Below are 26904 nucleotides of genomic sequence, written 5' to 3'. Positions count from 1 at the left end.
AGAGTTTAACTGAACCTGTGTCAAAGACACAGGTTCAGTCACTGCATCAGCAGAATCCTGCCGCTGGTGCACAGTGAGTAGAAATGAGGGGGCCCGATGCAGGCCCCCTGTGCTCATCGAGCCCCATATGCCAATCAGGACAGTAATGCCCTGATGGCTTGCCCTGGCAATACTGATTCAATTGCATTTTAAAAAAAAACTTTTGATGTTTTACTTTCACTTTTAATATCACTAATTACATAAGAAAATCCTGAACTCTTGCAATTATCATATTGTACACAAAAGATAATATTGGACTGACACACAAAAAAAAAAACAACTTGAGGTAAAACTTTGCTAGTTCATACTAATTTAGTGGAAGGCAGCAAATGGTACCTGCATGCTGGATCCTGACACCGGATTAAAATATTAAGGGAAATTAAAGTTAATAAATGTAAAGTAAGTCATTTTTATAATTCATCCCATTGAGATATTTAGCATCCAGTGTCAGGATCTAGTACACTTCGTGTAGCACCAATTGCTTCTCCCTGTTGCCACCCCTGGCAGAACAGGTTAATTTTTCAATGCCAAAAAAGGGAAAGTTAGATAGATCAGCTTTATGAATGGCAGAAAAATGTTTTGCTGCTACTGTATAACCCTGGTTGTTCCCGATAATATTGGCTATGTGTTCCGATATCCTTTTCTTAAGTTTTCTAGCAGTATAACCTATGTAGAAAACTTTACAAGCTCAACATTCTATACAATATATTATGTGAACCGATTCACTATTAATGAATGGCTTGATGTAATATTTCTTATTATGTCCTGAAAAAAAGATTTTTTTTTGTTTATAGCATAATTACACACAGTGCATCTGCTCCCAGAGCAACTGTAAAACCCTTTTACAGACAACCAAGAGGAGGCAGATTCAGGTAGGCGTGATAGACTGGGAGACATGATATTCCCTATTGTACGACCCCTTTTGGCTACACATCTGCAGCCCCCTTTAATGATGGTTCATAAGGTATTGTCTTGGTTCACAATATGGAAATATTTAAGGGTGATTTTTTTTTTATATCCTTATATTGGGGGCAGTAAGATGTTAAAAATGTTACTGGCGTTGTAGATTCAAAAGCATTGTTTCTCTGGTAGTAAACTAGAACGTGGTAGGCTAGCAACCTGTCTGCAGACGTATTTGACATTTTTTGTCTTTGTAGCCACTATAAAAGATCTTTGGTTGATAATGGAACTCTCAGCCAAAAAAACTGTCATTGCTTGAACAAATGCATCTCGCTCTAATAAATTCATCCCTAGGAATGGCCTGAATAGTGTTCTTGGGGTGTGAGCAAGTGGATAGCAGAATTGCATTCCCCAAAGTATCCTTTCTATTAAGGGAAGTGTCAACTCTGCATGTGGTATTATTTCCAATGAGTAACACGTCTGAAAAGGGAGCTTAGATTGAAGGGGTACCACATATAAAATGCAAATTTCATTGGTTGGTATTCAAATACCTAGTGAAATCAAGAAAATGTATGGAATCCTCTCTCTATACCATTAGAACATCGTCCACATATCTTCCATACCAAATTATGTATGAAAAAAAGGGATTTATATAAGAAAAAAGAAAAAATATCTTCCACATGACATAAAAAATATAGCTAAGTACGGGGAAATGTGCAACCAACTGGGCAACTAGTGTCTGCAAAAAATATTCTGACTCAAACATAAAAAAATTAAAAATAAAGATTTATAATGTCACATGTAATGAAAAGAAAATTTTGTTGCCACTGAAATGTATTCAAAGATTTAAGGACTGAAGAGGTATCCCTCAAATACACTGGAGTAAGGGGAATGAGAGGTTGAAGGTGTTCATCTTGCCACTGGCTAATGTGTTTATTAAGAGAATCTTATGCCTGAGATTATAGGATGGAAGGGAGGTGGAAAAATGTCCTTGCATGGACTTTTGAAAGTCTGTGAAAAATCGAAGTAATGGGGTGATCAGTCATAACCCCTAATCTTAAGTCATCATTGATGTAAAGAGACAGTTCACATTTGAATGACATAGTGGGATCATACTTGAGTGATTTGTACTTAGCGGTATCTCTTAGAATAGCCCATACTAATTTACCATAAAAGCAGTGTCAAGAACAACTACACACCCACCCTTATCAGCCTGTATTTTAGTGATGTTATAATTTGTCTGCAAGTTCTTGATAGCCTCAGAATGTTCATCATTAGTGTTGAGCGATACCTTCCGATATTCGCAAATATCGGTATCGGATTGGATCGGCCGATATCCCAAAAATATCGGATACCGATACCTGATACCAATGCAAGTCAATGGGACAAAAATATCGGAATTAAAATAAACCCTTTCTTTCCTTGTAGGTTAATTCTACATGAAGGAAAACATCTAAGAATAATGTAGGATGTATTGGGGGAGGTGGAGGAGACATTAAAGGCATAGAGGTTTAGCCCAATCAAATGGAATAGCAGGAATTAAATTTTTTTTAAACGTTCGGAGTTACAAAGATATTGACTATGATTTTTTATATTTTGTCAGATATTTATGTTTCACTACCTCCATGCTCTTCACCTTCTTTTTTACCTCTCCCACACTTTCTTCTTCATCATCCTCAGCAGCAGCATCTTTTTCATCAACTTCTTCTTCACCTTATTCATCTTCTTCTTTACCTTCTTCCTATTATTCTTTTTTTTACATTCTTCATATTCTTTTATTCAACTACTATTCTTCTTCATATTCTACTTCTTCATCTTCTTCATATTCTTCTTCTTCATCATATTCTTATTTGTGACAGGCATTTCTGTAGTTGTCATCGATAAAAGTTTGAAAATTACACCTTCCGTTCTGCCTGTCACAAAAGATTTACAACGGGATTTGTTCGTGTTCAGTTTGGCCTGCAGCAGCAGGTTTTTCCAGGGGCAGCATGAGGAGGAACGGACTCACCCCCATGCACTGCTTAGTCTTCTTCTGCTTATAATTTAGATAATGTATTTTGCTCTGATTTTTAGTCTTATGCTTAATGTTCTTCTGCTTTTTGTTCTGCAGCTTCTTGTTCTTCTGCTTCTTGGTCTTCTTCGAGGTGGCCTTCAGGGTCGTCGTCTCCAGGGTCGTCATCTCCAGGGTCGTCTTCTCTGGGTCATCGTCTTCTTCGGGGTGGTCTTCAGGGTCATCGTCTCCAGGGTCGTCGTCTCCGGGGTCGTCGTCTTCTTTGGGGTGGTCTTCAGGGTCGTCGTCTTTAGGGTTATTGTCAGAGAGATCCAGAGTGATTAGCAAAAACCATTTCCAAAAGCTTGAACTTGGAAATGTAGCAGAAGGTACAAGAAGGTGAGGAACTGCCGAGAACAAGCTGATGGTACTGGAACCCGGACGGCTACCCGAAGGTATAAGAGCCAATGGAACAACCGAGGACCAGCTGACAGTACTGGAACCCGGTTACTAAGCAGGAGGTACCCGTGCCAGAAAGCACTATCAAGGACCACCAGACATTGGTGGAACTCAGATACCCAGAAGGAGGCACCTATGCCAAAGGCTCTGCCCGGAACCTGCTGATGGTACTGGAACCCAGATGGGGAGCAGAAGGTACAAAAGCCAAAGACACTGCCGAGAACCAGCTGATGGTACTGGAACCCAGATGGGTAGCCGAAGGTAGAAGAGCCAATGGAACTATCGAGGACCAGCTAACGGTACTGGAACCCGGTTACTAAGCAGGAGGTACCTGTGCCAGAAAGCACTATCAAGGACCACCAGACGTTGGTGGAACTCGGATACCCAGAAGGAGGCACCTATGCCAAAGGCTCTGCCCAGAACCAGCTGACGGTACTGGAACCAGGATACGGAGCAGAAGGTACAAGAGCAAAAGACACTGCCGAGAACCAGCTGACGGTACTGGAACCCGGATGGGTAGCAGAAGGTGCAAGAGCCAATGGAACTACCGAGGACCAGCTGACGGTACTGGAACCCGGTTACTAAGCAGGAGGTACCCATGCCAGAAAGCTTTATCAAGGACCACCAGACATTGGTGGAACTCAGATACCCAGAAGGAGGCACCTATGCCAAAGGCTCTGCCCGGAACCTGCTGATGGTACTGGAACCCAGATGGGGAGCAGAAGGTACAAGAGCCAAAGACACTGCCGAGAACCAGCTGATGGTACTGGAACCCAGATGGGTAGCCGAAGGTAGAAGAGCCAATGGAACTATCGAGGACCAGCTAACGGTACTGGAACCCGGTTACTAAGCAGGAGGTACCTGTGCCAGAAAGCACTATCAAGGACCACCAGACGTTGGTGGAACTCGGATACCCAGAAGGAGGCACCTATGCCAAAGGCTCTGCCCAGAACCAGCTGACGGTACTGGAACCCGGATATGGAGCAGAAGGTACAAGAGCAAAAGACACTACCGAGAACCAGCTGACGGTACTGGAACCCGGATGGGTAGCAGAAGGTGCAAGAGCCAATGGAACTACCGAGGACCAGCTGACGGTACTGGAACTCGGTTACTAAGCAGGAGGTACCCGTGCCAGAAAGTACTACCAAGGACCACCAGACATTGGTGGAACTCGGATACCTAGAAGGAGGTACATAAGCCAAAGGCTCTACCTGGAACCAGCTGACGGTACTGGAACCAGGGGGACCTATTCAAGATTGTCTTCTAAAGAAACAGCTAATGCTGCTGGAACTCAGATAGCCAGCAGAAGGTCCACATGAAATAAAAATTGCTAGCCCGCGAGCCGGCCGGAGTTACCGAAAACCCACAGTCCTACAGGGGAAGCTTGTTCTATTGGCACTACGGAACCAGCCTTGATTGCCAGATCCCGCAGCCCACATAGGAAGCACCTAAACTGCAGGCACCATAGAGTTGGCTAACCCGACCACAACCCGACAGGACAATGTATTGGAGGCAAAGTGACCTTGGCACTACCTGGAAACAGCTGGCGTGCTGGAACCAGGCTGGGAAGGAGGGAGTACCCATGCCAAAGACACTGCCGAGAACCAGCTGACGGTACTGGAACCCGGATAGGTAGCCGAAGGTACAAGAGCCAATGGAACAACCGAGGACCAGCTGACGGTACTGGAACCTGGTTACTAAGCAGGAGGTACCCGTGCCAGAAAGCACTACCAAGGACCACCAGACGTTGGTGGAACTTGGATACCCAGAAGGAGGCACCTATGCCAAAGGCTTTGCCCGGAACCAGCTGATGGTACTGGAACCCGGATGGGGAGCAGAAGGTACAAGAGCCAGAGACACTGCCAAGAACCAGCGGACGGTACTGGAACCCGGATGGGTAGCCGAAGGTACAAGAGCCAATGGAACTACCGAGGACCAGCTGACGCTACTGGAACACGGTTACTAAGCAGGAGGTACCCATGCCAGAAAGCACTACCAAGGACCACCAGACATTGGTGGAACTCGGATACCCAGAAGTAGGCACCTAAGCCAAAGGCTCTGCCCAGAACCAGCTGATGGTACTGGAACCAGGGGGACCTATTCAAGATTGTCTTCCAAAGAACCAGCTAATGGTGCTGAAACTCAGATAGCCAGCAGAAGGTCCACATGAAAAAAAATTGCTAGGCCGCGAGCCGGCCGGAGTTACCGAAAACACACAGTCCTACAAGGGGAGCTTGTCCTATTGGCACAACGGAACCTGCCTTGATTGCCAGATCCCGCAGCCCACATAGGAAGCACCTAAACTGCAGACACCATAGAGTTGGCTAACCCAACCGCAACCCGACAGGACAACGTATTGGAGGCAAAGTGACCTTGACACTTCCCGGAAACAGCTGGAGTGCTGGAACCAGCCTGGGCAGGAGGGAGTACCCGTGCCAAAGACACTTCTGAGCAGCAACTGGCAGTGCTGGAGCCCAGGGATTACAGGAGAAACAGAGTGTAGGCTGAGGCTAATTGGAGCAAGTTGAAAGGGAACCTTTAAGCCCCCAGGCGTTTGTAACTAAAAGAGCCACCTTGTGCAGCACTAATGCTGCACAAGGACAAGGTGGCTCTTTTACTTATGCTCCTTGCACACGCTGATGTTAACAATTATAAAATGTGCCCCCTCATACCGTGAAACCGTCCCAGATGTCAGGACTTTCCTTCCTAATCAGACGTGGAACAACTGTCATTCATACCCCCTGCGCATGGCCATGAATCTCAGCCCTGCAGTGTGAATAAATCAGAAGACACTGCGGGGCGGGATCTTGGGCAGCGTAGCCGCACAGGTGCAGTCAGCCTGACATCAAATGATGTCAGAAGACGGGCAGCGCTAACTGCACACGGCCAAGGGATAACATAACAGTGCAGGCTCCGGGACAGATTCAAACAACGCTCAGGAGGCGGCATATGGTGCAAAGGGGGTATGAATGACATCTGTGCCGCGTCTGATTAGGAAGGAAAGTCTCACCTCCAGAACTTTCACGGTATGAGGGGACACATTTTATAAGTGTTTAGTTCAGCGTGTGCAAGGAGCATAACTAAAAGTGCCACCCTTTCCTTGTGCAGCATTAGTGCTGCACAAGGTGGCTCTTTTGGTTACAAACGCCTGGGGAGGACAGGTTCCCTTTAATTTCTGTAGTAGTGTGAGTGTGGAGGGAGCAGGAGAAATTGCCGCACACACAGCAGGGGATCAGCTGGCATTACTGAACCCCAATAAAACTGGAGCAGGTGTTGACTGTGCAGACAGCACTTTCGGGCAGCAACTGGCGGTGTTGGAGCCCAGGGTCAATGCTAGAAACTGATGGCAGAAATTGCTGCACACACAGAAGGGGATCAGCTTGCGTTACTAAACTCCAATGACACTGGAGCAGGTGTTGACTGTGCAGACAGCACTTCCGGGCAGCAACTGGCGGTGTTGGAGCCCAGGGTCAATGCTAGAAACTGATGGCAGAAATTTCCGCACACACAGCAGGGGATCAGCTGGCGTTACTGAACCCCAATAACACTGGAGCAGGTGTTGACTGTGCAGGCAGCACTTTCGGGCAGCAACTGGTGGTGTTGGAGCCCAGGGTCAATGCTAGAAACTGATGGCAGAAATTACTGCACACACAGCAGGGGATCAGCTGGCATTACTGAACCCCAATAACACTGGAGCAGGTGTTGACTGTGCAGACAGTACTTCCGGGCAGCAACTGGCGGCGTTGGAGCCCAGGGTCAATGCTAGAATCTAATGGCAGAAATTGCCGCACACACAGCAGGGGATCAGCTGGCGTTACTGAACCCCAATAACACTGGAGCAGGGGTTGACTGTGCAGACAGCACTTCCGGGCAGTACTGGTGGTGTTGGAGCCCAAAGTCTAATATCTGATGTAATGTGAATGTGGAGGGAGCAGGAGACATTGCCGGACACACAGCAGGGAAGCAGCTGACGTTACTGAACCCCACACACCCAACACAGGAGCTAGTGTTTTTCTCTGTGCAGACAGCACTTCCAAGCAGTTACTGGCGGTGTTGGAGCCCAGGGTCAATGATAGAAGCATAGTGTAGGCCGAGGCCTAATTGGAGCAAGTTTACTATCTGTTGTAGTCTTAGTGTGGAGGGAGCAGGAGAAATTGCCGCACACACAGTAGTGGAGCAGCTGGCGTTACTGAACCCCAATAACAGAGGAGCAACTGTTGACTGTGCAGATGGCACTTCTGAGCAGCAACTGGCGGTGTTGGAGCCCAGGGAATGCAGGAGAAGCAGAGTGGAGGCATTGCCGGATACACAGTAGGGGATCAGCTGACGTTACTGAAACCCAATAACACGGCAGCAAGTGTTGACTGTGCAGACGGCACTTCTGAGCAGCAACTGGTGGTGTTGGAGCCCAGGGAATGCAGGAGAAGCAGAGTGTAGGCTGAGGCCTAATTGGAGCAAGTTTAATATCTGTTGTAGTGTGAGTGTGGATGGAGCAGGAGAAATTGCTGCACACACAGCAGGGGATCAGCTGGCGTTACTGAACCCCAATAACACTGGAGCAGGGGTTGAGTGTGCAGACAGCACTTCCGGGCAGTACTGGCGGTGTTGGAGCCCAAAGTCTAATATCTGATGTAATGTGAATGTGGAGGGAGCAGGAGACATTGCCGGACACACAGCAGGGAAGCAGCTGACGTTACTGAACCCCACTAACACAGGAGCTAGTGTTTTTTTCTGTGCAGACGGCACTTCCAAGCAGTTACTGGCGGTGTTGGAGCCCAGGGTCAATGCTAGAAGCATAGTGTAGGCCGAGGCCTAATTGGAGCAAGTTTACTATCTGTTGTAGTCTTAGTGTGGAGGGAGCAGGAGAAATTGCCACACACACAGTAGTGGAGCAGCTGGCGTTACTGAACCCCAATAACAGAGGAGCAACTGTTGACTGTGCAGATGGCACTTCTGAGCAGCAACTGGCAGTGTTGGAGCCCAGGGAATTCAGGAGAAGCAGAGTGGAGGCATTGCTGGATACACAGTAGGGGATCAGCTGACGTTACTGAAACCCAATAACACGGCAGCAAGTGTTGACTGTGCAGACGGCACTTCTGAGCAGCAACTGGTGGTGTTGGAGCCCAGGGAATGCAGGAGAAGCAGAGTGTAGGCTGAGGCCTAATTGGAGCAAGTTTAATATCTGTTGTAGTGTGAGTGTGGATGGAGCAGGAGAAATTGCCAGATACACAGCTGAGGATCAGCTGATGTTACTGAAACCCAATTATACTGGGTCATGTGTTGACTGTGCAGACGGCACTTCTGAGCATCAACTGGCGGTGTTGGAGCCCAGGGATTGCAGTTCAGGTGGTAGAAACATGAACACAACAGGAGACCTGGATACTGTTGCCAACCAATTATTTAATCTGGAAGAGGAATGGCAAATTCCTGCGAGATCCAGGCCTTGTTTATTTTCAGAAAAGTAAGCTGGTCAACGTTATCGAAGGATAATCGCATGCGACGGTCTGTTAGTACACCACCTGCGGCACTAAAGACGCATTCCGATAATACACTAGCAGCAGGGCAAGCCAGCACCTCCAATGCATACTGGCTAAGCTCTGGCCATGTATCCAGCTTAGAGACCCAAAACTTGAAGGGGGAAGAGCCGTCTGGGAGTACACTGAGAGGGCAAGACATGTAGTCTGTCACCATCTGACAGAAATGTTGCCTCCTGCTGACTGGAGCCGTCTGTGATGGCGTAGACATTTGTGGCGAGCACACAAAACTTTGCCACAGTTGGGCCATACTGGTCTTGCCTTGTGCTGACGCACTGCTTCTGCTCCCTCTTTGTGCAGAGCTTCCTCCACTGCCTCGATGCACTGAGCTGCTTTGTAAAGCACTAGCAGCACTGCTCTCATTTGGACTGGAGAAGATGATGGAATTCACCAGTGTGTCTTGGTACTCCCACATTTTACGCTCCCGGTTCAACGGTGTTATGAGGCTTTGTAAGTTGTCCCGGTAGCGAGAATCTAGGAAGGTGTACACCCAATAATCAGCCGTGTTGAGAATGTGGGCGATGTGGCGGTCGTTTCTCAGGCACTGCAGCATGAAATCAACCATGTGCTGCAGACTGCCAACTTGCCAAGAAACGCTGTCCCCTGCTTGAGGTGTGATTTCTGCCTGCTCTGCATCACCCCACCCTCACTCTACATACTGACTACTGGAGCATTGTGTAACTACCTCCTCTGTACAGATGTCTTCCTCCTCCATTGACTCCTCCTCATCCTCACAAAGTGTCCCCTGCATAGGCCTTAGTGCGAAACCACATTGCGCAGACTGTCCAGAAGCAGATGGCATTTGTGACTCCTCATCCTCCACCTCTTCCACAACCTCATCCCTTAGCGCTTGCAGTGTTTGTTGAAGCAGGCAGATAAGGGGGACAGTCATGCTGACTAGTGCATCATCTGCACTCGCCATCCACATGGAATCATTGAAGGCATGCAAAACCTGGCAGATGTCCTTCAAAGTGGCCCACTCTGTGGTTGTGAAGTCTGAACAGCGCGCAGTGCAACTACTTTGCGCCTGATGCAGCTGGTACTCCATTACTGCTGGCTGCTGCTCACACAACCGCTCCAACATATGTAACGTTGAATTCCACCTGGTGGGTAGGCACATATGATGCGATGTTCCGAAAGGCGGAATCCCAGCCCCGCAGTGAGAATAAATCAGAAGACACTGTGGGGCGGGTATTCACAGGCAGGGCGGCCACACAGACGCAGTCAGCTAGACTGCATATGAGGACAGACGGGCAGCGCTCACTGCACCTGCCCAAGGCAGAAGAAAAGCGCGCAGGCACCGGCTCATTTCAAAACAGCGCTGAGGAGGTGGCACCCGGCGCCAAGAGGATTAGAGTGACGGCTGTGTGGCGTCTGCAGCAGGGGGGGAAAGGCCCGTCTCCTTGACTGAAGAAAAGGTATTTAGGACAAATTACAAAACTGATTATTTCGGCAGTTACAGCAACCAGAACTAAAAGAGCCACCTTTTCAGAATGCAGCATTACTACTGCACAAGGTGGCTCTTTTAGTTAAAAATGCCTGGGGGGCGACTTTTTGTTTTTTTCACAGAACAGGCTACAGCGTGAGCTGCACTCACACAGAGACCTTGCAGACAGCCGTAAACAGCGCTTCAAGGCCAAAAAAACTCCTTTATTTAATCCTATATAGTGTTTTTCCACAATCTAGCAGGATACGGATGGAAATCCGCTAATAGGATAAATCTGAAAAAATGTGCAACAGGCAGCACTAATTCAAAAAAGGACAATGGAACGGTATGAGGCAGTGACGCACGCTGAGCTGACTACAACCAGCTGTGGCGGCAGAACAGGCTACAGCATGAGCTGCACTCACACACAGACCTTGCAGAGAGCCGTGAACAGCGCTGCAAGGCCAAAAAAAGCTCCTCTATGTAATCCTATATAGCGTTTTTCCACAATCTAGCAGGATACGGATGGAAACCCACTAATAGGATAAATCTGAAAAAATGTGCAACAGGCAGCACTAATTAAAAAAAAGGCAATGGAACAGTATGAGGCAGTGATGCACGCTGAGCTGACTATAACCAGCTGTGGCGGCAAAACAGGCTACAGCGTGAGCTGCACTCACACACAGACCTTGCAGACAGCCGTGAACAGCGCAGCAAGGCCAAAAAAATCTCCTCTATGTAATCCTATATAGTGTTTTTCCAGAATCTAGCAGGATACGGATGGAAACCCACTAATAGGATAAATCTGAAAAAATGTGCAACAGGCAGCATTAATTAAAAAAAGGACAATGGAAAGGTATGAGGCAGTGACGCACGTTGAACTGACTATAACCAGCTGTGGCAGCAGAACAGGCTACAGCGTGAGGTGCACTCACACACAAACCTTGCAGACAGCCTTCAACAGCGCTGCAAGGCCAAAAAAACTCCTCTATGTAATCTTATATAGTGTTTTTCCTCAATCTAGCAAGATACGGATGGAAATCCACTAATAGGATAAATCTGAAAAAATGTGCAGCAGGCTGCACTAATTGAAAAAAGGACAATGGAACTGTATGAGGCAGTGACGCACTCTGAGCTGACTACAACCTGCGGTGGCTGCAGAACAGACTACAGAGTGAGCTGCACTCACACACAGACCTTGCAGACAGCAGTGAACAGCGCTGCAAGGCAAAAACAAGGTTCTCACACAGCGGTTGCTAGATTAGCCTGGGTAAAGCACAATGAAGCAAATTGCTATCTCAAACTATCCCTCAGTCAGAACAGCAGCATCCTGTCCCTAATTGAATTCACAGCAGAGTGAACCCAAAATGGCGGCAGCGGCTTTTATAGTGCATCATGACATCATTTCAGCAGCCAATCATAGCCATGCCCTTACTTACATGCCTAACATGTATTACAGGATGTGCCCACACTTCTTAGTATTCCTAATTGGTTGAATTAAATCACACTGGCTCATTGAATTATGGGAACTTCCGATTCCGGTATCCGATATTGAGAAAGTATCGGAACTCAGTATCGGAATTCCGATACCGCGAATATCGGCTGATACTTGATATTTGCAGTATCGGAATGCTCAACACTATTCATCATTTAAATTGCAATGGAGTTTTGATGAATTAGTTTTTTCATATGGTCTCTTCAGATCCTGTATGATGAGACTCCGGAATAAAGACAATGATGGAACTATGGCTTGAAGTGGTTAATAGGTGGGATTTCATGGCATAACTGAGATGTCAGAGTCCCTTATCTTATCTGTATTATCCTCAGTGTTTTGAAGTTTGGACAGGTTAAGTATTGCATTCTGTTGCACAAATGATAAAGATGCATCATTTGTTGTAATAGATGCAATCTTCGATGGAATTCCTTCAGCTGATGATTATTTTTCTGAAAAAAATGTTTTTTAATCATCAAAAGTCTAGTAAATTTGTTGACATCCCTAATGGTGTTCAAAAAATCAAAACTGCAGGTGGAAAAGTAATTTAAACCTTTTGCAAGGATATCAAAATGTGCATATGATAGAATAGTGGGGTTAGAACAATGATGCTCTATACATTCTCACTCAGTGGTAATATCTATGTTTTCTCTCCCTCCTGAGATATCTTCTCCAATTGTCAGGCCATGAAATTTTTTCCTTTCTAACCATGTTCTATTTTTTTCAAAAAAAGATATTTGATTTTACCTGGGCTACTGTGTTGAAAAACTACCTCTTTCTCCAAACACATCATTCTACTGTTTACCAAAAACATAATGAGGCCTGCAAAGAAAAGAACACAGTATCTACCGTCAAATACGTTGGAGGTTCAAAGATGTTTTGGGTACATTGACTGTGTGCAATGCATCATGAAATCTGAAGGTTACCAAAGGATTACTATGTTGTGCCAGTGTCAGAAAGCTGGGTTTGCGTCCTAGGTCATGGGTCTTCCAGCAGGACAATGACCCCAAACATACTTCTAGAAGCACCCAGAAATTGATGGACGCAAAGTGCTAGAGAGTTCTGAAGTGGCCAGCAGTAAGTCCGGATCTAAATCTCATTAAACACCTGTGGAGATATCTTAAAACTGCTGTTGGGAGAGGCACCCTTCAAATATGAGACACCTGGAGCAGTTTGCAAAAGAAGAGTATAACAAAACTCCAGTTGAGTGGTTTAACCCCTTAGTGACGGAGCCAAATTTTTGAAATCTGACCAGTGTCACTTTATGTGGTAATAACTCTGCAAATCTTCAACAAATCCCAGTGATTTTGAGATTGTTTTTTCATGACACATTATACTTTATGATAATGGTAAATTTAGGTCAATATGTTTTGTGTTTACTTATAAAAAATATAAAAAAAATTGAGAAAAATGTTTAAAAAATTTGCAATTTTCTAAATTTGAATGTTTATCCCTTTAATCCAGATGGTCATACCACAGCAAACCATTAATAAATAACATTTCCCACATGTCGGCTTTACATCAGGACCATGTGTAAAATGTTATTTTATTTTGTTAGTATTTTAGGAGGTTTAAAAATGTAGCAGCAATTTTTCATTTTTTTCAAGGAAATTTACAAAATTTATTTTTTTAGGGACTTATCCATGTTTGAAGTGACTTTAGGGGTCTCATATATTGGGAAACCCCCAAACGTGATACCATTTTAAAAACAGAACCCCCTGACATATTGAAAACTGCAGTCAGGTAGTTTATTAACCCTTCAGGTGTTTTACAGGAATTAATGCCAAGTGATATAACAGAAATGAAAATGTGTATTTTTACCACCTAAATGCCGCTAACTTCTAAACAGATTACTATAGCCGGCAGAACCTAAGGCCATTATTTGGTCATGAATTGCCATGGCAAACATCAGGACCACACAATCATGATCTGAGGGCACCAATTTGGATAAAGAGGAAGCCCCCGCACTCTGTTAACCATTTATAATGATGTAGTCACTATTGACAGCAGCATCTAAGGGGTTAAACAGATTTGGATGGGGCAAACAGTGATCATGCCTGATAAAGCAAGTTGTCAGCTATAGTGGACAGCCGACAGCTGCTGGATTGTCACCTGTATGGGGAGAATATTCTCTTATATCTCAGGTCAGTTAAAAGACGTATTGGCGGTCATTAAGGGGTTAAGAAGCTTATAAATGATTAGAGGAAGAGATTGATTGCAGTTATTTATTCCAAAGGGTGCCAACATTTTTTTCTGGCCCATTTTTGAGGTTTTATGTGAATTTTATTTCCGATTTGACTTTTTTTTCTCTTTTTTTGTGTTGTTCCAATACACACAGAGGAAATAAACGTGTATAATAAAAGATGTGTACATGCAATAATTTTCTACAAAAAAAATACTTAATTTTGTGGAACAATTTCAAGGGTGCCAACACTTTCGGCCATGACTGTATCTAGATGTTCTTTGGTTTTCTTTTATTTTCTTAAGCTAAAAACACATATAAATGTATCTATAGCCAATTTTATTGCATCTATCTCTACAGAGTTCTTTGGGTAAGGATTTTCAGGGATGTTCCATTCAGTGTAAGAATGACACATTTTGTTTGGCTGGTGTTTCCCGTTACTTCACCAGTTTGCGGTCTCTCTTGGAGTATTACCAGTATAATAATCTGCGTCTGGGTGGTGTCTCCACATGTCTGACATCTTGCTGCCCTCCAAGAGCCAAAGGTATTTGAAACTTAAACATAGAGAACACAAGTTATTTATAATTGATTTAAAGTAAAATGAAAATATCTGCTAATATGCTAAACAGCAGATTCTTATGAATAAAATTCTATAAAATGTGATATACTATAAAATGTGATATAATTTATCGTATATCTAGAAGATCTCTTTGAGCTAAAGGTAGAAAGTTGTACTTTGTTCATCAATCCATCCTTCCAGTCTCGGACTGGGGGGCCAAAGGCCTACCAGTAACCCACTCCAGAACACCACTTTTCAGCTTCATGCAAATGTGACATTATTCTCAGTCACAAATTTATATAACAAAGAACTGGGTAGATCGGTACATGTATAAGATGCTGCCTTTGTCTGTAAATAGTGATTCAAGTATATTGTGTAAAGTACAGCTAATTTAAGAGGTTGGTGGTCTACTCTTGCACAGGGGCCCACCAGAGGATTCTCCTGTGGGCCAGTCCAAGTGACACGACACAGCTGTCGGGTGACCAGGGACGAGGGGCTTGTTTCCTGGCCATAACACTGGAGGGCACCCTAGCTCACCCTGTTCCTGGGATACTTCAGATGGCAAAAATGCCAGGGCCTTCTCCTTTGCCTTATCTCCTAAGATAGCCCTCCGTGCTACTGTGCACCTCAGTACACCAACCCAACAAACAGGGCAACAAAGACAAGGGATAGGTGAAAACTCCAGGCACACAAAATATTCACTCACATATAACAGTGGAATCCACCGGAGTGTGCAGAAAGGGCAAGAAAGCAAAATAGAAAAGGATAAGGAATTACCAAGCGTACAAATCAAACAGTCGCTTATAACTCCTTGTAATAATTATAGGGGATAATTCAGGACACTCTTTGCGTGGAACAAGACAACAGGATACAGTTTTATAAGTGGTAAAGTTTATATTATCACACGGTGATTCAAACAGGTGCAGAGAGAAACTCAAGTCCACAACACTTGGTGCAGATAATAAACGCAGCTTAGCAGTCAATAGGAAACTTCAGAGGTAGATGCAAACAAACGGAAAGTCTATGAAGCACAAATATTCTTGCGGAAACTTGACACGAATAGATCCTTGACTTAGTCCAGACACAGATAGATATGCTATAAGGCAGTTCAAATCATATCTTAGCTCAACCAGGGAGGCCTGGTTAATAGTCTCAGGTTTTGCAGAGCAGCAAACAGCTTACATGTCCAGCAAATGCAGATGGAAGTAACACGAGCAGCAGATGAAGGAGGATTACTGAACACTGGTGTATGCAGCAGGAACTCAGAGCAGAGTAGCAGGAACTCCAACACAGGTTCACAGGAGCAGGTGCAGGTGCAAGGCCAGGGAGTAATCAGGAGCTGGATGCAAAGCAGAATAATCTAGCACAGACTGAAGGCTGGGGTGGAGTTTTATAGCAGGAAGACAAGTGCACATGAGACCAAAGATGCCATGTTGGAAAAGGGCAGTAATGCACAAAAGGTAAAAAATGTTCAGAGTCCTGACACTCCTCCAGCACTCCTTCTCATACCAGCTTCTCTCCCTCCTTTAGCCATACAGCACAAAGCTAACTCTGACGAGCCCAAATTAAATAGGGAAAAGGAGTGGCTAATGTGCATAGCTCAGAACAGGGATTTTCAATATGGCCGATTAACCCCTGTTCTGCTGTAAGAAATAATCATGTTTAATAAGACGGAGTAGTGCTTCTCCTAAGCGCCAGAGTAGAAGCAATCAGACTCTGTGGTCTTTGGCTCTGCTTCATCGCAGTAACCTCGTGACACCAAGCCTGCATCCTTCCATTCATCCATCCAAACAGTTATAGAAATCTACTTGAGTTTATTTGTTTATTGTGATAAATAACAAAATAACATGACTGAGAGGTTTAATTTCTTTTCCAGATAAATCAAACCTTCTAATTCTGCGTGACAGTTGCCATCAGCAACTTATGTCACCAGGAAGACAAAGAAAAAACATCCCATTATTGACTTTTCAAAAGATTGATTTAAAAGATATCACCTTTGTAAGTAGATTACACATATGTCATTAAATGTTTTAAAAATGAAATGATACATGGCAGTTTGGCTGCTTTTATATTGGTTTCCTGCTGGTAATGTGTTGCAGAAGCATTTTTCACCGTTATGTATTGCAACTCAAAGTGGGTAGGTACTCACAAGCAATTGAAACAGTAGCTGGGTTTATAAAGTTTTATAAAAAAAAATGTAACTTGTTTAACCCCTTTACCCCCCTGGGTGGTTTGCATGTTAATGACAAGGCCAATTTTTACAATTCTCCCCACTGTCCCTTTATGAGGTAAGAACTCTGGAATGCTTCCATGGATCCTGGTGATTCTGACACTGTTTTCTTGTGACATATTGTACTTCATGTTAGTGGTAAAATTTCTTTAATATGACTTGCGTTTATTTGTGAAAAAATTGAAATTTTCCAACTTTGAACTTTTCATGCCCTTAAATCACAGAGGGTGATTACAGGGTGATTCCATATTTTTTCCCCTTTTGCTTGGTTAAAAAGAGTAACCATTACTGACTACCACATTTTTTGTTCTTGATTTCTTTTAGTGTTTCTTAAAGCCAGAAAGTTGCCATTTGAAATGACTTTAGTTTTGTGCCATGTCTGTGATCTGCTTTTTTTCTACAAAATTAAACAACTGAATGAACATCCTCCAAGGCTGGTGATTCCATAATTTTTCCCAGGGGTTGTTTCATACAAAATACTTAATAAGTAACATTTCCCACATGTTTACTTTACATAAGCACAATTTTTGAACCAAATTTTTTTTTTTGTTAGGAAGTTATAAGGGTTAAAACTTAAACAGCGATTACTAATTTTTGCAACACATATTTTTTAGGGACCACATCACATTTGAAGTCACTTTGAGGGGTCTATATGATAGAAAATACCCAAGTGTGACACCATTCTAAAAACTGCACCCGTGAAGGTGCTCAAAACCACATTCAAGAAGTTTATTAACCCTTCAGGTGCTTTACAGGGATTTTTTGGAATGTTTAAAAAAAATGAACATTTAACTTTTTTTCACCAATAATGTACTTCAGATCCAATTTTTTTTTATTTTACAAGGGTAACAGGAGAAATTGGACAGCAAAAGTTGTTGTACAATTTGTCCTAAATATGCTGATACCCCATATGTGCAGCTAAACCACTGTTTGGGCGCATGGAAGAGCTTGGAAGGGAAGAAGCGTCGTTTGACTTTTCAATGCAAAATTGGCTGGAATTGAGATTGAACGCTATGTCGCGTTTGGAGAGCCCCCACAATTGACACCATTTTGGAAACTAGACCCCCTAAGGAACTTATCTAGATGTGTCATGAGCACTTTGAACCCCCAAGTGCTTAACAGAAGTTCATAACGTACATCCGTAAAAATAAAAAATTATGTTTTTTTACAAAAATTATCTTTTCATCCCCAACCTTTTATTTTCACAAGGGTAACAGGAGATGTTGGACCACAAAATTTGTTGTGCAATTTGTCCTGAGTATGCCAATACCCTATATGTGGGAGTAAACCACTGTTTGGGTGCACAGCAGAGCTCGAAAGGGAAGGAGCGCCGTTTGAGTTTTTCAACGCAGAATTGGCTGGAATTGAGATTGGACGCCAAGCCGTGTTTGGAGAGCCCCTGATGTGCCTAAACAGTGGAAACCCCCCCCAATTCTAACTCCAACCCTAGCCCCAACACACCCCTAACCCTAATCCTAGCCCTAACCATAACCCTAACCAAAAACCTAACCCTAACACACCCCTAACCCTAATCCCAACCCTAACCCTAATCCTAACCCTAACCCTAATCCCAACCCTAACTCTACATTTAGCCCCAACCCTAACCCTAATTTTAGTCCCAACCCTAACCCTAACTTTAGCCCCAACGCTAACCTTAACTTTAGCCCCAACCCTAACTTTAGCCCCAACCCTAACCCTAACTTTAGCCCCAACACTAACCCTAACTTTAGCTCCAACCCTAACCTTAACCCTAATGGGAAAATTGAAATACATTTTTTAAATTTTATTATTTTTCACTAACTAAGCGGGTGATAAAGGGGATTTGATTTACTATTTATAATGGGATTTTATGTTTGGCAGCTGTCACAAAAGATGCTTTTTATTGCAAAAAATAGTTTTTATATCACCATATTTTGAAGGATACATTTTTCATATTTTGGCCCACAGAGTCATGTGTGGTCTTGTTTTTTGCAGGACAAGATGACGTTTTTATTGATACCATTTTCGGGCACATGACATTTTGTGATCGCTTTTATTACGATTTTTGGGAAGCAGAATGAACAAAAAACAGCCATTTATGAATTTCTTTTATACTGTTCCGCGTGTGGTAAAATTCATAAAGCAGTTTTATTCTTCGGGTTAGTACGATTACAGTGATACCTCATTTATATCATTTTTTATGTTTTGGCGCTTTTATACAATAAAAACTATTTTATATAAAAAACAATTATTTTTGCATCGCATTATTCTGAGAGCTATAACTTTTTTATTTTTTTGCTGATGAGGCTGAATTTTTTGTGGGTCAATATGTCATTTTCAGCGGTACCATGATTATTTATATCCACCTTTTTGATCGTGTGTTATTCTACTTTTTATTCGGAGGTATGATGATAAAGCACTGTTTTTTTTGCCTTGTTTTTTATTATGGGGTTCACTAAAGGGGTTAACTAGTGGGACAGTTTTATAGGTTGGGTCGTTACGGACACGGCAGTACTGAATATGTGTACTTTTATGGTTTTTTTTATTTACATCAAGAAATATATGGAAAAATATTTATTTTTTCTTTATTTAGGAATTTAAAAATATATATTTTTACACATGCTAATATTTTTTTTTTACTTTTTTACATTGTCACAAGATGGGACATCACTATATAAAGTCAGATCACTGATCTGACACTTTGCACTGCACTGTATCAGATCAGCGATCTGACAGGCAGTGAAGTAGGCTTGCCGGTGCCTGCTCTCAGCAGGCACTGAGAAGCCATCACCCTGCAGGACCTGGAAGGAACCTACGGCCATCGTGGAGCCGAGGGTTTGAAAGGAGAACCTCAGGACAACGCGATCACATTGCGGTGTTCTGAGTGAAGCACGCAGGGAGCCCCCTCATGCTTCTCTATGCGTCTGCTGGCACCAGAACGCTGTGATCTTGTTTGATCGTAGTGTTCTGGGGGTTAAAGTGCCGGGAGCTGTCTGTGACCGCTCCTGGCACTTAGTGCCGGGTGTTAGCTGATTCTCACCACCCGTGTGCGCGGCCAATCACTGATGACATACTATCCTATCCAAGGTCATATGGCCCCAGGGCACATGGATGGGATAGTATGTCAAATGGTAGAAAGAGGTTAAAAATATCCTTGTAAAAGTTTGATGTATTGTAGAGTATAAACTTTGGAAAACTCCCAAAAATTGGATAACAAGTAGTGATGAGCGGGTACCATAATATTCGTAATCGCTATACTCGTAATGAGTACTTTGTAAAAATTGTGTTTTAATTCCGAATAGCGAGTACAATGCAAGTCAATGGGAAATGCAAGTATTTTTGTGCTGGACCCTAAAAAGGGGTCTGGGGCCAGAGGAAAAGGCTGAAATGGATGGGAAAATATGAAACAGAATGGGAAGAGCCTGGAGAATATGCTTCCATGCATTTCTGACTCACATATGGTTTCTGGGAATAAGTTTGTCGCAGTATTACGCCACTTTTACAGATACACAAGAACAACTACCAAACCTAGATTTCTTTTGAATATGTATCCCCTATATCAGGCACAATATGGGATAATCTGTCACAAGGACCTTCAATGACAAATATTGGTAGGACAACTCTACATTCAAGATTTGTCCACTGCACAATGTGCATAGGGTTTGTAAAAATTAGCTCTATGGACTGAGCCATGGTTGATGCAGGAAGTCACCATCCCAAGGGCCTCCAATCACAAATAGTAGTTAGGCTGGAGTAGGAATACTGTCCTGTTTGTCCACTGCACAATGTGCATAGAGTTTGTAAAAATTAGCTCTATGGGCTGAGCCATACTTGACGCAGGAATCCACCATCCCAAAGGCCTCCAATCACAAATAGTAGTTAGGCTGGAGTAGGAATACTGTCCTGGTTTGTCCACTGCACAATGTGCATAGGGTTTGTAAAAATTAGCTCTATGGGTTGAATCATGGTTGAAACAGAAAGCCACCATCCCAAGGGCCTCCAATCACAAAAAGTAGTTAGGCTGGAGTAGGAATATTGTCCTGGTTTGTCCACTGCACATTGTGCATAGGGTTTGTAAAAATTAGCCCTATGGGGTGAGTAATGGTTGACGAAGGAAGGAAACCGTTTTTTATGGGAAGGGGTTGAGGTTAACAGCAGTAGCATGAATCAGCATTTTTGGTGAACTTAGGTTGGCTTGCTGTCATCTGGAGGAATTGCAAACTATGGAGATATCCAGTCCTTGTTGAATTTAATCAGAGTAAGTCTGTCTGCATTTTCCATGGAGAGGCAAGTGCGCCTATCAGTGATAATTGACCCAGCGGAACTGAAAACACGCTCTGACATCAAACTAGCAGTCGGGCAGGCCAGCACCTCCAAGACGTATAAGGAGAGGTCGGGCCAAGTGCTCAGCTTGGACACCCAATAATTTTAGGGAACAGAAGCATCAGAAAGGATGCACGTATGGTCACTTAAGTAAGTACCCCTTGACCATATTCTGCAACTGCTCTCTCCTTGGCATTTTTACAGGCACAGATATCCCTTGCAGTTGTGCTGGTTTATTGAAAATTGCACAATTTGTGCACATTTTCCCCCCACCTCTGTTGAACCTGGAGTTTGCGTCTCTCCCCATTATCCCTTGGTATTAAAAACAGCCGCTACCTCTGCCACCAGCATTGTCTGAGGGTGATGCTTTCAGCAACTGATCTACAACAGCCCTCTTGAACGATTCCATTGTAAATCTCTTTGGTGACTCCAAATGGAGAGGAAATTTCTCCTTGTACCTTGGATTGAGAAAGGTGGCCAACCAGTATTGGTTGTTGGATAAAATGTATATCACGCGAAGGTCTTGCCACAGACACTTACACATGAACTGTGCCATGTGAGCCAAGCTGAAAAAAGGCAAATATTCTGTGTCCCCAACACTAGGAGCAGTACCCATCCTCTCCTCACACTGACTCGCCTCCTCCTCCAGCAACTCCTCCTCTCCAGCCCATCTAGGCTGCACAGACATGAAACTGGGGTTGGATGTCCCCTCTGCAGCATTAGGAGTCCCCTCAGTAGCACAGAAAAGCAAGTCCTCTCCCTCCTCATCCTCCTCCTCATCACCCTATGTTGCCTCATAATATTGGCTGGGCTGGGTAGTATCACCCATTGTGAAATCAGGCTCCATACCAACATGCTAGGCACTCAAAGCTTCCTCTTTGAGATTATGCAGTGATTGTTTGAAAAGACACAGCAGTGAGATGGTTACGCTGATAATAGCCTCATCACCGCTCACAAGCTTGGTGCAGTACTCAATGTTCTCAAGAACCTCACAAATGTTAGCGGTCCACACTCATTCGACCTTGTTATGGGTGGTGGCTGACTCTCAGTCTGACGGGCATGTTGAAGCTGGTATTCAACTACTGCTCTCTGCTGCTCACTAATCCTCACCAACATATGATAGGATGAGTTCCATCAAGTGGACAGGTCGCAAATGAGTCGATGACCTGGCAAATTCAAGCGCTTTTGCAGCGCTGTAAAACCAGCAAAAGAGGTATAGGAATGGCAGAAATGGCCACTAATACGGCGCACCTTCTCAAGTAGGTACGGCAAGGCAGGGTAACTTTTCAGAAATTTCTGAACAACTCGGTTCAGCACATGAGCCATGCATGGCATGTGTACTAGCTTGCCGACCTTTAAAGCTGCCACCAGGTTATGCCTATTATCGCAGACGACCAGACTGGGTTGGAGGTGCAGCAGGGAGAGCCACTGAACGGTCTGTTATTTTAAAGCTTGCCACAGCTCTGCTGCATTGTGTGGTTTATGACCTAAACAGATCAGCTTCAGCAGAGCGTGTTGCCGCTTTGCCAGTGCACTGCTGCACAGGTCCCAGCTTGACAGTGATGGGAGGGGATACTTCAGCAGAGGATGAGGAGCAAGAGGAATGGAATATGAAGAGGAGGAAACACTCAGTGTGCCGTGAAAGAAATGTACTGTCCCTGTCCACAGTAACTTGTCCAGTGTCTGTTGTTAGGTGGACCTTCCCAGTTACGGCATTGGTGAGAACACAGTTCAGATTGTTTAACACGTGCTTGTGTAACGCTGGGATGGCACACTGGCTGCTGGGAACACTGTATCGTGGGGAAGCCACAGCCAAGAGATCACAGAAAGACTGTGTTCCCACAAGCCTAAACAACAACATCCCTGCAGCTAGCAATGTGGCAATGCGTGAGTTTAGTATTTGTGCCTGTGGGTACGTGGCTGGGTATTTACGCTGTCTTTCCAAGCTCTCAGGCATGGACATTTGGACACTTTGCTGGGTCAAGGAAGTGGATGTGGCTGATGTTTCTTATGTGTGAGCAACCGCAGCTTGTGGGTAAGAGGTATGATCGCCTCCTTCCTGAACAGCACTTTTTGAAGGACATAGCCCAGGCAACATGACAGTGGTTTGACCCGCAGACACAGATTTGGTACTCTGGTGTTCCGCCCACCTACTGGGGAGCTTGGCTGCCATGTGGTTTCGCATACTGGTGGTGCTCATGTTGCCTTTGACTTGGCTTCTGCTCAATATGGTATGGCAGATGCTACAGACTACAATGTTTTTCTCTGAAGAACTCTCAGAAAAAAATTCCACACAGCGACTGAACACCCCCTTGTTCTGACTTGGCACACAGTGGGGATGCTGTTGACCCAGTTATCACTCTAGACAAACCACCCCTTGGTGCCTGTGTTGGTGCTACATATCCATCTTCCTCTGTGTTGCTGTGATGGCTATACGTGCCAACGGTCCAGGTCGGATCAGTGGACTCAATATTGCCTTGCGCAGGTGTGTACTCCAGAGGACAGAGAATGAACTTCAATCCAATATTGCGGCCAGCATGCAGCCAGCGGGTAAGGAAAGAGTGAATCAAACACCCGAAAACCCCGCCCATATGACCCAAAACTGGTCCTGCCAAATTCAGGTGACAGGTTCCCTTTAACCAAGTCTCGTAGCTGCACCATTATTTGGGTGATCACCGACCATTTTTCTAAAATGGTGCACTTGGTGCCTCTTGCACGGCTACCTTCTGCACGGGCTCTGGCAGCATTGTTTATCAAACATATCTTTTGCCTACACGGTATGCCAAACAAAATTGTCAGTGACCGGGGTCTCCAGTTTGCATCTCGGTTCTGGAGAGGGCTTTGTTGTCTACTCAGCATTGAGTTGAATCTCTCTTCAGCATATCATCCCAAGAACAAATGGGTTGGTAGGGAGGGCCAACCAGACCCTGGTCACATATCTGTGACATTTTGTTTCAGCCAGGAAGGATGACTGGGCATCCTTGCTACCGTGGGCGGAGTTTGCGCTAAACAACGCCGTAGCCGACTCCACTGGTCAGACCCCATTCCTCCTTAATTACGGCCAGCATCAGCGGGTTCCTGTGCCTATGCCCGTGTCTTTCACCTTACTCCAGGGTGGCAGACTGGGCTGTGGAGGAATGTGACATTTGGGACCGCACTCTGGATGCCATCCGGGCCTCCAAGGAGAGAATTAGGTCCTCCGCCGATGCATATCGGCGCCCCGCTCCAACCTTTGCTCCTGGCAACTTAGTGTGGCTCTCCGCCCATAACATCAGGCTGCGAGTTGAGTCCACAAAGTTTGCACCTTGCTACTTGGGTCCCTTCAAGGTCCTCGAACAGGTTAACCCTTTGGTCTACCGTCTGGCCCTTCCTCCATGCCTAGGCATCACCGACACCTTTCATGTGTTATTCTTAAAGCCCATACACATGTCCCACTTTTCCAAGTCATCTGCCGGGACATCGGGTTCATCTATGGACGATTACGAGGTGAAAGCTATTTTGGGGTGCAAGGTGGTACGTGGCAAAAAAAATTAATTGGTGGACTGGAAGGGTTATGGTCCAGAGGACAGGTCCTGGGAGCCTGCTGAGCACATTCAAGCTCCGCAGCTCATTGCTGCCTTCAAGCGTAGCGAGGTACAAGGAGAGGGGGGCCCTTGGAGGGGAGTAATGTTAGGTGTCGAGTTTCCGCCGCTGCACAGGGGGAATCTCGAACCTCCTCTGCTGCGGTCTCCCATTCTTCTCCAGCTGCAGTGGAGTCTGCTCAGCGGAGACGTTGGTCCCAGCGTCTGGCTCAGGCAGATACTCTGCGCTTGGTTGCTGCTGCTCTTCCAGGTTCAGCCATTGTAGCCAGTACTGGTCAGCGGTGAGCAGACGCCTCTGGGACGAAGTCCTGCTTTTCCCCTTCTGAGCATGCCCAAAGGAAGACTTCTCATTGGAGGTAGGGGGTCACACGCTCACGTCCTGTAGCAACTCCCATTGGTCCTTTAGGAAGGTCCTTGTCTGCTGCAGCTATAAAAGGTTCGCATGGCCGCATGGCCATGCGCTATTATCAACCTATGTTATGAGCTTTCCTATCTTGTGGTCATGTCTGCATGTGGTCAGGGTTGGCTGAAATAAGCCGCTAGAATACTGGCACCTCCGGTGAGGAGTTTTGTGTATATGGATTCAGGGTTGGCTGAAATAAGCCCCTAGAATTCCGGCTCCATCGGAGAGGAGTTGTTCGTGTGCTAGGCTGACTGCATGACCACTCTTTACTTTTGTTCAGTTAGGTCGCTGTGATCCTCTGTGAGGTTAACAGGGCATAGTGTTTTCATATCTTTGCGATTCTGTGAAGTAACAGAGTTCGCTTATACCTCCATATAGCGCCACCATTTGCTAGCAGCAGGTTCTCTCCTGCACGATGGACCCCAGGTGGCGAACGCAGCTATTTAACAACCAAAATGTCTGCAGTATTACTGTGATTGGTTAAGAAGCCCAGCATGTTTAGTGGCTGCCTGCAAAGGAGGGGCCAAAACTGAAGGGTGGGAGATCTTAATATAGTGAGTGCACAAGTACTCGCAATGTAAGGCCGGGTTCACATTGCGTTAACAGCAGCCCGTTCAACACATACGTTAACGGGCTGCTGTTAACGCAAGTGCCGGCATGGCAGCTCGCTAGCGCAGATAGAGCATCTGCTAGCTCTTTCTGCGCTAGCGGTGACGGGCCCGGAAATGCTGCAGCCCGCGTCTCGGGGTCTGTCACTCAATGACAGCACATCGCTAGCGCACGCCGATTGTGGGCATGCGCAAGCGATGCATCCGACATTGGATTCAATGGCGGCGTTAACGGACTGCGTTACACTGCGTTATGCCGCGGTGTAACATAGTCCATCTAACGGACGGGTTTAACGCAATGTGAACCCAGCCTTAAGAGTACCCCAAATACTGTACTATCCGTGCGAATAGTAAAAAATACACTCGCTCATCACTAATAACAAGGGCAAAAATTCTTATTCTTGTGTACACTGATTTTCATACATGGTGTACATTATGGGGGCTGATTCATCAAGACTTGTAGTTCACATCCCAGAATTGAAAACAAGCAGCTGGAATTTGATATCTCCTAGCTACCATGGGCCAGATTTAGAAGGTTTTTCTGCTACAATTTATGCCACTTTCTGGTATAAAAAGCATTTAATTATTTAGGCTACAATTTGCCTCGACCTTTGACTGAAGTCCTTCTATCCCTCACCTATACCCTCCCGCTGCTTCATCTCCACACACTATTTTTTCTAGAACTGTGGTGTGTTGGCGTAAAATTGCAAGTGTTGCAAAGATATTTGTGTTTTGTCAAAGTTGACTTCTTAAACCTGAGTAGTGGTGTAAACAGAACTATGAATTCATCCCTATGGGTTTAGGCTATAGTTTATTGTTGTAATAATAGCAGAGTAAGGTAGAATAGTGATGGCCATGATGCAGAATGTCACACAATTCTTTTCTAGTTAGAAAGCCAGGGAAAAGGCTCGTTCACCAAAATATTTCATGGATTGCACAGAAATACGCATGGAGAAGAAGAGCATGAAGTCGATGTTCTGCTGAAAATTCTGGATGCCACTCATCAACACTACCAAGAGGTAAAAATGTTATGGCTACATGATGCATGCATGTGTGCAAACAGACAATTAATAACTTTACTTTTCTATTAGATTTTGGAGGTGGAAATCCCTACATTAAAAAAAATATACAGTGGATACGGAAAGTATTTAGACCCGTTTACATTTTTCATTCTTTGTTTCATTGCAGCCATTTTGGTA

General features: G+C 44.7%; 1 protein-coding gene across 1 annotated transcript in view; it reads left to right on the top strand.

The window, feature by feature from the left end:
* The window catches only part of JAK3 (Janus kinase 3), a 712213-nt gene that overhangs the window by 319432 nt on the left and 365877 nt on the right, over positions 1 to 26904 (top strand). The window contains exons 10-12 of the mRNA XM_077253311.1: positions 14383 to 14566; positions 16458 to 16579; positions 26593 to 26724. Of these exons, the coding sequence (XP_077109426.1) occupies positions 14383 to 14566; positions 16458 to 16579; positions 26593 to 26724 (438 nt within the window). The remainder of the gene's footprint in view (positions 1 to 14382; positions 14567 to 16457; positions 16580 to 26592; positions 26725 to 26904) is intronic.

Source organism: Ranitomeya variabilis, chromosome 1 (genome assembly GCF_051348905.1).
Source record: "Ranitomeya variabilis isolate aRanVar5 chromosome 1, aRanVar5.hap1, whole genome shotgun sequence".
Classification (NCBI taxonomy): Eukaryota; Metazoa; Chordata; class Amphibia; order Anura; family Dendrobatidae; genus Ranitomeya; species Ranitomeya variabilis.
Note: the sequence above shows the minus strand (reverse complement) of the source record. Positions and strands in the feature narration are given on the sequence as shown.